The sequence below is a fragment of the Eurytemora carolleeae genome, unplaced genomic scaffold (genome assembly GCF_000591075.1).
Source record: "Eurytemora carolleeae unplaced genomic scaffold, Eaff_2.0 scaffold76, whole genome shotgun sequence".
Lineage (NCBI taxonomy): Eukaryota > Metazoa > Arthropoda > Copepoda > Calanoida > Temoridae > Eurytemora > Eurytemora carolleeae.
This window is the reverse complement of record NW_019396128.1, coordinates 293,784-304,645: the sequence shown is the minus strand read 5'-3', so window position 1 is coordinate 304,645 and position 10,862 is coordinate 293,784. Positions and strand designations below refer to the sequence as shown.

At 31.8% G+C, this 10,862-nt stretch overlaps 1 protein-coding gene across 1 annotated transcript in view; it reads left to right on the top strand.

Moving 5' to 3' along the window:
* The first annotated feature begins 1,072 nt into the window (after positions 1-1,072).
* The window catches only part of LOC111695786 (metalloreductase STEAP4), a 21,923-nt gene continuing 12,133 nt past the window's right edge, over positions 1,073-10,862 (top strand). The window contains exons 1-4 of the mRNA XM_023465227.1: positions 1,073-1,299; positions 2,284-2,416; positions 7,636-7,722; positions 7,977-8,110. Of these exons, the coding sequence (XP_023320995.1) occupies positions 2,390-2,416; positions 7,636-7,722; positions 7,977-8,110 (248 nt within the window). The 5' untranslated portion in view covers positions 1,073-1,299; positions 2,284-2,389. The remainder of the gene's footprint in view (positions 1,300-2,283; positions 2,417-7,635; positions 7,723-7,976; positions 8,111-10,862) is intronic.

Here is a 10,862-nt window from a genome sequence, read left to right as displayed (position 1 = left end):
GTGGGAAATAAAAAAAAAATAATTAAATAAATGTGAAATTTTTATATTTATTTCATAAAAAGTGTGTGGTAGCGAGGGTGATGGGAAATTTTTAAAAAAATGGAATAAATGTTGATATTACGATTTTGAAAAGTGTCCATGGCAAGTGTGTGGGAAATTGAAAAAATTGATTAATTAATGTTGATATTTATATTTAAAAAGTGTGTGTTGCGAGGATCGAAATATCAATATTTATTCAATTATTTAATTTCAATTTCCCACTACCTTCGCTACCACACACTTTTTTAAAATCGAAATATCAACATTTATTCAATTATTGTTTCTTCAATACACTTTTGAAGAAATATGAATTAATATTTGTTAAAACTTTTTCAAGAAAAATGGTTGCTAACTACCTTTTTACCTAAGTTTACAATGAATACTCCTATTTTTGACAAAAAAAGGCATTTTTCGGGTAACCCTATTTGTATATAAAGTGTTTTTCCGTCTACCCTATCACCTCTATGGACAGGACTAGCTGGTGCAGCAAGGTTGACGCGGTCAGACTTTATGCTTCATATAGGTTAAATTTACTTTTACTAAAGGGGCAGAGGTGCGTGCTATACCGTTTAATTTGTTACGGACTAATAAACAAAAACATCTAATTCTACATAATTCAAAAAAACAAAACTAGGATGCACAATCTCAAATACAACCTAATTATGAAAATCTGAAAATTAATAAAATCTCTAAAAACTAGGTTTTCAGAAAAAAATATTTGTCAAAACAATAGGTTCATGAATCTGTTGGTTGACAAGTGCAAGCTGGTTTTGCTAAGATGAATCTTGAGTTTACGTAAGTTTTCATATTATAAAACCACAGCGATGAGAGCATATTACTCAACCCTCTGGCCCCATGTTACGCTTTGCGTAACTCAGGTGTAGACCTACGCTATTCATGCGTACCAGCTGGATGTAGAATTTCTAAACTGTAAATAAGTCACCTAATTGTTTAGGATGTCAGTAGTACATATTATATATGACACATTTAAGGATTTTTATATTTTAGTATTTCCGTTTCCAGGTTAGAGAACAGTTCTAAACTATATATTGTTATGCACCAGTGCAGAAACTACAATATTTTCAATATTTTCGTGGTTCAAAGGTGCGTCGAGCGGGAAAAATTCAGTGAGGTATTGGATCCCTCTTCAGAATCTCTGAAAAGCAAGGTTCAGTTTGGTTTTAGCAGTGCTCCGGTCTAGACACGGAGTAGGCAGAACCTAAACCTGACCCAACTCCAACCCAGCACCCAGATATTTAGGTTATCCATTGCATCTTGTATTCTTTTAAGCTATTCAGGTCAAGGGATTTCAAGGGTTACAAACTTTCAAACTTATAAACTAAAGAAATTTGTCACAAACTCTGATTTTCTAATCTCTTTTATCTTTGCAACCTTCTTCTTTTCAAACACTTTATTAAAGAACAAAACATATTTTAACACATAAAATGGTTCTGATATTATATACAAAAAGACAGAAATAAGAAAAAGACGCACAACAATGGAAGATTGATAAAAAATTGTTATAAAATTGCTATCTTTTTAACCTAATGTCGTAGCCTTAGATATTTCAAACTATAAATTCTGTTAGATCAAATAATCTAATTTTGAAGTATCGAAGGTTCACACCCAGGGCCGTAACTGGGGAAAAGGGGTAAACGTTGGTTTGCCCCCCCCCACCCTTATTTACCCTGTATGCCCCCCGGCATGTTTACACCATCATGTTGATAAGATATAGGGATTAAGAAATAGAGTTTGCGGCAAATCTTCAATTCCTTTAGCTGATTATAATTTCAATATTGAATATTCTTGTTTTCCTTGAAACCTGATGGTGTCAAACTTTGCTAAATCATATTCAGATTTTTTTATCTAACAGAGTTCATGGTTTGAAGTATGTAAGGTCTATGACATTGTGTTGCAAAGATATAGGGATTAGAAAATCATAGTTTATGGCAAAAACTCAATTCCTTTTTGTTTAACCAAAGATAAAAATAATCGTGAAAAACTAAATGTTATTTTTGGTTCAATCTATTTCCTCTTATCAATATTAATTGATATTCGAAACAACATTTTTCTTTGAAAGAATTAAAATGATTTGTGGTAGTAAAGGGGTGGTGGATGATGTCAGATCTTGGGGTTGGGAACAGGCTGGGGGGGGGGGCTATATGTAATTTCCTGAGACGGATGTTTAAAGAATACCGGAATGTTTGAGTATAAATGTATGGGTTTTGTTACCAGTTTCTCTAGGACAGTCTAGTAGTGAGCAGTGTCCAGTAGAAACTACCCACCTGAAGCTAAAACCAACCCTGCTCACACAACCATCAAATCTGGGAGAAAACAAAATAGCTTCGTGATGTCGTACACAAACCAGGCTTTTTCGGTAAATATATATTTTTTATTTAAAGGGACTGTACGGGTATTTTCAGTAAATATATACTTTTATTTAAAGGGATGCACGGGTATTTTCGGTGAATATATATTCCTTATTTAAAGGGACTGTACGGGTATTTTCGGTGAATATATATTTTTTTATTTAAAGGGACTGAACGGGTATTTTCGGTGAATATATTTTTTTATTTAAACAGGTATTTTCGAGCTACCCTCTAGGCAAACATGGCAATGCCTGATTCACAACGGTTCTCTTATCAAGTATAAAATATATATTAATGTTTTTATTTTTTTTTAAATTTATTATTTTTACTCTATTATATTTGTGATTTCTCTACAAAAGTGACTTGTGCATTTGACTGTAGGAAAACGTGTAGGAATTATCAGAATTAAACACTTTAAGATCATGTCTACTCTTGTAAATCGGGCATAGTCATCTCTGCAAGGAGAATCGCTTAAAATTACGCTTTAGGTCCCTGTAAACTTTTGACCTTCAGTAAATGAAAGATATGAATGTTTGTTTACTCAACCCTAATTTAATTTAAAATTTAAAATTCGGTGATGGTGATGGACCAAACCTCTGTAGAGTAAAAAAGTGGATGTTAGTTCAACATTTATTGAAAATATATTTCGGTCTGGGTTGACCCTCGTCAGTTCTAACGATGTAAAAATTTCAAATTGATATTTGTATTTATGTTAAAAATGAGTATTTCTGATCAACATTCAAGTTTCTTTTTACATTTTATCACACTTTGATGAGATACAAAATTTGAAAAATATTTCTAGAAATTTTGTTAACTAAAAAAACGTAATTATTTCCTGGTTGTGTCGGTAAAATAACAAGGGCTTTCTCTCCGAACCTTAATTCGATGGAAAATATCGAATAAATGCATAGTAGACACTTCCGAGTACTTTCGGAAACCCCAGAATATCCTGCATTAAGGGATTGGAAAGGATTAAGGGATTGTAAAGGATTAAGGGATTGTAAAGGATTAAGGGATTAGAAAGGATTAAGAATTTGGAAAGGTGTTAAGGGATTGTAAAAGATTAAAGGATTTGTAAGGATCAAGGGATTGTAAAGGATTAAGGGATTGTAAAGGATTAAGGGATTGTAAAGGATTAAGGGATTGGAAAGGATTAAGGGATTGTAAAGGATTAAGGGATTGTAAAGGATTGGGGGATGAAATGAATAAAGCAAAATAAACTGAACGAGATTAAGGAACTTAAGTTTTAAAATTCGGTGATGATGATGAGCCAAACCTCATCAAGGAAATAAAGTATCTAAGTGTTAGTTCGAATTTTTTTTTTAAATATATTTTTAACTTCGGTCGGGGTTGACTTACTTCAGATCTATACTAACGATACAATATCAAAGTCAATATTAAAAATGTAAAACAAACTGTTTTGTATTATTATGTCCATAATATTATATTATTAACAGTTTGGCATAAATAATTGGAGATAATAAAGAATAGAAATAGTTTAGGATATGTTATTTTGTGATAAAAATTAAATGATATCTTCACTATATTCTGACAGTGGGAAGAGGGTGTGCCATGCTATACACAAATATGAAATAACAATAGATATTTACCATTGCAACTATTTACAACTATCGTTTGCATTTTAACAAATACGTATATTGAAGAATAATAAAAGAATAAAGTAGTAAACGTATTTTTAAATTTTTGCTTTCAGATTTTTAAAAGATTTTCAAAAATTGAAGAAAAAAAAATTCAATTTCGAAAGGCTACAAACCTTCCATGTGGTCATGTGATTCATCACTAGCATTTTTGTCCCGATAGGTTCAGATATTTAACAAAAAATGTCGTATATTTCCTAAAATAGATTTGTCTTTAAAAAATCTAAATTCTATCGCAGTCGGCAGTACTGCAATCAGTGATTGTACTAATAATTTAGTGAAACCAATGCAAAACTTGGTTTATCCAGTCCTAGGGTAAGTCCCAAAAAAGATTTTTAAATATTTTTAAAATGGGCGAAAAACTTGTTTTTTATCCCTATATCTTTGCAACCTGATAGAATAAACCTTTTTTATCTCAAACTTTGGCTGAATCTAGCAGAATTTGCATTGGAAAATATATTTCAAATATATCAGAAAAGATATTGATCAGAAAATTAAAAGTTTTAGACAAATGGTCAGAGGCCGAATTTAAAGAATTTGAGCCGTGGCTTAAATTTAAACCAGGGCTCAAATTAGTTTGGTTCCACTTAAACTTGTATTAAAAATTCTCAAGATTTAAGCAGGCGCTTAATTAAAACCGGATTTTGGGAGATTTAAGCCGCGACTTAAATTCATTAAATTCGGACACAGTTTCCATTTTGCTAATTTGAATTGAAAAAATAGTTTTCTTTATTTTTTAGATTTTAATCATCTCAAGTTCGGAATCAAACTGCATTATTGTAAAATTTTCAATTTTATGTAAGCAAAAATATTAATCCTTTGTTTTTGTTCAACGTTTTGCAATAAGTAATTTTCTAGTATAAACAAATACCATTATTAATTTAATGCAAACAATACAAAACCGTCAAGAAGACAAAATTGAGGAATATAGTTGTTCAAAGCTAGGAAAATAAGTCTTTGCCACAAATTCAAATTTTCTAATTTCTAAATCCTTGCAATCTAATGACGTACACCTTTGATATTTTAAAGTTAGATTATTTGATATAACATAACATAATTCATAGCTTAAAATATCTAAGGTCTACGCCGTTGGTTTGCAAAAATAAAGGGATTAGAAAATCAGAGTTTGTGTTTAAACTTACTTTAACAGTCTCTTTAAGCATAAATAATTTATTTAGATCCTGTTCTAATTAAATCAAATCTAAAAGGTTGTTTTGAATTCTGGAAATGTTCGTCTCTCTACTCTAGTTTTAAATGTCGAGTTTAAATACCGAGTTTAAATGTCGAGTTTAAATACCGAGTTTAAATACCGAGTTTAAATACCGAGTTTAAATACCGAGTTTAAATACCAAGTTTAAATACCGAGTTTAAATACCGAGTTTAAATATCTAGTTTATATACCGAGTTTAAATACCGAGTTTAAATACCTAGTTTAAATACCGAGTTTAAATACCAAGTTAAAATACCGAGTTTAAATACCGACTTTAAATACCGAGTTTAAATACCGAGTTTAAATACCAAGTTTAAATACCGAGGTTAAATACCGAGTTTAAATACCGAGTTTAAATACCAATTTTAAATACTGAGTTTAAATACCGAGTTTAAATGCCAAGTTTAAATACCAATTTTAAATACCGAGTTTAAATACCGAGTTTAGATACCAATTTTGAATACCAATTTTAAATACCGAGTTTAAATACTGAGGTTCAAATACTGAGGTTCAAATACCAAGTTTAAATACCGAGTTTAAATACCGAGTTTAAATACCAATTTTAAATACCAATTTTAAATACTGAGTTTAAATACCAAGTTTAAATACCGAGTTTAAATACAGAGTTTAAATTCCGAGTTTAAATACCGAGTTTAAATACCGAGTTTAAATACCAATTTTAAATACCAATTTTAAATACCTAGTTTAAATACTTAGTTTAAATACCAAGTTTAAATACCTAGTTTAAATACCAAGGTTTAAATACCAAGTTTAAATACCTAGTTTAAATACCGAGTTTAAATACCTAGTTTATATACCGAGTTTAAATACCGAGTTTAAATACCTAGTTTAAATACCGAGGTTTAAATACCGAGTTTAAATACCTAGTTTAAATACCGAGTTTAAATACCTAGTTTAAATACAGAGTTTAAATACCTAGTTTATATACCGAGTTTAAATACCGAGTTTAAATACCGAGTTTAAATACCGAGGTTTAAATACCAAGTTTAAATACCGAGTTTAAATACCAAGTTTAAATACCGAGTTTAAATACTGAGTTTAAATACCAAGTTTAAATACTGAGTTTAAATACCGAGTTTAAATACCGAGTTTATATACCGAGTTTATATATCGAGTATAAATACCGAGTTTATATACAGAGTTTAAATACCGAGTTTGAATACCGAGAAGGTTTGGGACCACGGAAGAAGTTTACTTGAAGTACGAGAATCTAAATACATCAGAGATTTTATGACTGAACTCAGAGGAATGAACAGAAAAAAATAGTTTATGTTTAATTGTTAACTGTAATTCAGTATGTTTTTTATACATTTTTTTTTAAAGTGAATATTTGCAAATTATCTCTTTTCCATCTCATAATCTGAGTTCGTTTTCCTTATGTCCACTTGACAGCCCAAATTTTTATTTTGAAGAATCTTTTTTGTTTGTTTATCTTCTTGTGATTTTTTACATTTTTTATTTTTTTTATCGATTTTGATGGTTATTATATCGTTAGAACTGACGAGGGTCAACCCAGACCGAAATATATTTTCAATAAATGTGGAACTAACATCTACTTTTTTTACTCTACAGAGGTTTGGTCCATCACCATCACCGAATTTTAAATTTAAATACCGAGTTTAAATACCGAGTTTAAATACCGAGTTTAAATACCGAGTTTAAATAACGAGCTTATATACAGAGTTTAAATAACGAGCTTTTATACAGAGTTTAAATACCGAGTTTGAATACCAAGTTTAAATACTGAGTTTATATACAGAGTTTAAATACCGAGTTTAAATACTGAGTTTAAATAACGAGTTTATATACAGAGTTTAAATACCGAGTTTGATTACCGAGTTTAAATACCGAGTTAAAATACCGAGTTAAAATACCGAGTTTAGATACCGAGTTTGAATATTCTTAATTTTACTTTTTTTTTTTAAATATTTTTATCTGAAATGTCTCTTTTAATATTGAGAAGGAAACCATGAAATTAAATTAAAATGATTGTTTTGTCTGATAAAGAATGCATGAAATGTTCGTGATTTTCTTTTTGAAAATTGATTATTTTCCATTTTGGCGTCTCTTTACAGTAAATTGAGCATTTCAATGGAAAAAATTGTAAGATGTAAACATTTTTCAAGTTATAGAAAAACGACGTTTTTCGTCATTGTTGACCTGATACATGTTTATCATTATTGGCTCTACTCCTAGATAATCTTAGATTTTTATTCTATAATACTTTTCCCTCAATAACCTTTCCTTGCCGGTCACGCTCTATGAAGGATATCTATTGTGGGTAACATTTTATTATCTACAGAAGAAATATAACCATAGTTATAAAGCTGTTGTTCAGGGGGCACCTAGAGAGAGGGACGGAACCTGGGTTAAAGAAATAGAGCTCACTAGATCCTCTCCTGGAGGGAGGAGTTCAGAACTCAAGGTAGGTTTATACACTGTACTCCGTCTTAGCTAGTCTGAGATCACTAGATCCTCTCCTGGAGGGAGTAGTTCAGAACTCAAGGTAAGATTATACACTGTATTCCGTCCTAGCTAGTATCAGCTCACTAGATCCTTTCCTGGAGGGAGTAGTTCAGAACTCAAGGTAGGATTATACACTGTACTCCGTCCTAGCAAGTCTGAGCTGATCCTATTTTTCGAATACACTCGCGCTCTATTTTCAAAATATTTATTTAGACACATTTGAACGAGGAAGCATCCAAGAGGGTTGGAGTTATTGGGAGTGGAGATTTTGGACGCGCACTGGCAGGACGGTTAGCTCAAGCAGGATACCATCCAACCATAGGGAGCAGGAACCCGGAGGAAAATAGGTAGGATACTATCAAACCATAGGGAGCAGGAACCTGGAGCAGAATAGGTAGGATACAATCCATCCATAGGGAGCAGGAACTTGGAGCAGAATAGGTAGGATACTATCCATCCATAGGGAGCAGGAACCTGGAGCAGAATAGGTAGGATACTATCCATCCATAGGGAGCAGGAACCTGGAGCAGAATAGGTAGGATACTATCCAAACATAGGGGTAGGAACCCGGAGCAGAATAGGTAGGATACTATCCATCCTTAAAGAGTAGGAATCTGGAGTAGGATTTAAGAACTGAACCTACAGGGTATCCCAAAAAAAATAAGTTATGGTTTTGAAGTCTGTTTTATGGGTTTAAAAGTCGTAAATGAGAACTTTATAACTATAATTTTTGATAACAGAAAAAAGGCTTCAGATCGAAAAAAAAACTTTAAAAAGAAACCTCCTCCAGAATCAAATGTAATATTTCTGAATTCAAAATTGAGACTTTGAAACTCATTAAAATTATTTAATCTTGTTTTGGACAGCCTGTGAGTATAAAGTTTGATAGATTTTTTATGACAACAAAAAGAATTGTTGCAGAAAGCATCTAGAATTTGGTCCGTCTCAAAAATTGTTTAAGATTGGTTAATCTGCCACACAAAAAATGAATTTAATGATGAACTGAACAAAACGAATTTAGCAAATTAATAATTATCCAAATCATCATAGCGTGTTAAAAATTATCACAGTAAAACATGAATGCAAGGAGGATCGGTTGGGTAGGGGCAGGCGCGTAGTGGAGGTTTAGCCTAGGGGGGGGGGTTGCGTAAGCGCACCGAAATTTTTTTTGTTCACCCCCTAACGGTTGATGTGCACCCCCTAAAAAACCGGTATTGAGAAAAAAAATAAAGTTTAAAATTTATATAAATCTACATAAAGGCTGACTATTAGTCATCTGATCATAATTACCAATCATACCATCATAAAATTTAGTAGTAAAAGAGCAAAAACCTTAAAAAAATTTTTTTTTATCACATTAAGTAACATCATGACTAGATTACATTGGAGTGAAATTGTGACATTGTCGATTGATAAGAAAAGTAAAAAAATCTGAATATACAGTATATAGTAAGTTTACTGTTTAATAAATTAGAGCCTGCCTGTGGCTCTAGGGGGGGCCTAGGGGGGGTGCATGTCTAGGGAGGGGCACAGGGGTACCGGTCCCCCCCACTACGCGCCTGGGAATTGTTATGAAGGCAAGGTTGGAGGGGGGGTGGGTATGTGAGGGGAGAGGGGCTAAAAAGAAGATACAATGATAAATCCCAATCTAAAGGTTAAAGTTGGTTCCCTGCAGTAGATACAATTAATTGTAAACATAAAATGATGAGAGAAAAAAAAACTTTCAAGAAACAAAACAAAATAAAAACTTTGAGTCTTTGAGGATTATCAACCCAGAACCTTGTAAATTGAATCTACATAATAGTAAATTATTTTTTAAACAACAAATTTAACCATATTGAGGCAAAGTTTCATAAAACTAAAACCGAGAGAGTTAAATTCTAAATATTTTATGTGGCCCTCCATCGATAGAGTGTCATGCCCGATCTTACAACGATTCCTTTAAAGCTTTGTCTGATCAAGTATGAATTATATATTCATGTTTTTGTTTTTGAAAATTGTTTATTTGTATTTGAGAATTCTCTGCAAAAATGACTTGCTTCAGAAAAAAATTATCAGAATTAAATATTTTTCAAGCTAGAAAAATGACGTTATCTCCTGCATTATTGATCACACTAAGTTTGGCCTAAGAAGCCCTTAGGCAGCTGGAATCTTGTCAACCCTCTTCTCAGAATGAATGAAGAGTGGATGGATGAATGTGCTGCTAGATTACAACCCCGGGTAGATCAATATAAACCCAGACAACACCAAACTTTCGCAATAGAAATATTCTGAGATTTGATCGTAACAACCCGGTCATGTCCTGGGGACAAAAAATTTTTTTTTAAGTTTATCCGTTTGTGAATCGGACATTTCCCTCTTTTTTTTATATGGAGGTATACATAAAACTAGTTGAAAGGAAGAGCTTGGAGTTAACACCGTGAAAATGGTTTAAAATAAAACTTTAAAATGTTTAAATTGTTCCATGCTATCTAAACCAATTAAAGTTGATATTTAGAGATTAATAGTTTTCAGACATTTAGACATTTATTTAAGATAAGCTAAAGGTGTTCATAGTGTTTTTAATAGCTTATATAATTAACATGAATGGTTTTATTTTGTATGGTTTACTATATAATTTATGAACATATGTCTTTGAACATGGTGTTGTTGAACACATGGTATCTTTGAACATGGTATCTTTGAACATGGTATCTTCAAACATGGTATCTTTGAACATGGTATCTTTGAACATGGTATCTTTGAACATGGTATCTTTGAACATGGTATCTTTGAACACGGTATCTTTGAACATGGTATCATTGAACATGGTATCATTGAACATGGTATCTTTGAACATGGTATCTTTGAATATGGTATCATTGAACATGGTATCTTTGAACATGGTATCTTTGAACATGGTATCTTTAAACATGGTATCTTTAAACATGGTATCTTTGAACATGGTATCTTTGAACATGGTATCTTTAAACATGGTATCATTGAACATGGTATCTCTGAACATGGTATCTCTGAACATAGTATCTTTGAACATGGTATGTTTGAACATGGTATGTTTGAACATGGTATCTCTGAACATGGTATCTTTGAACATGGTAT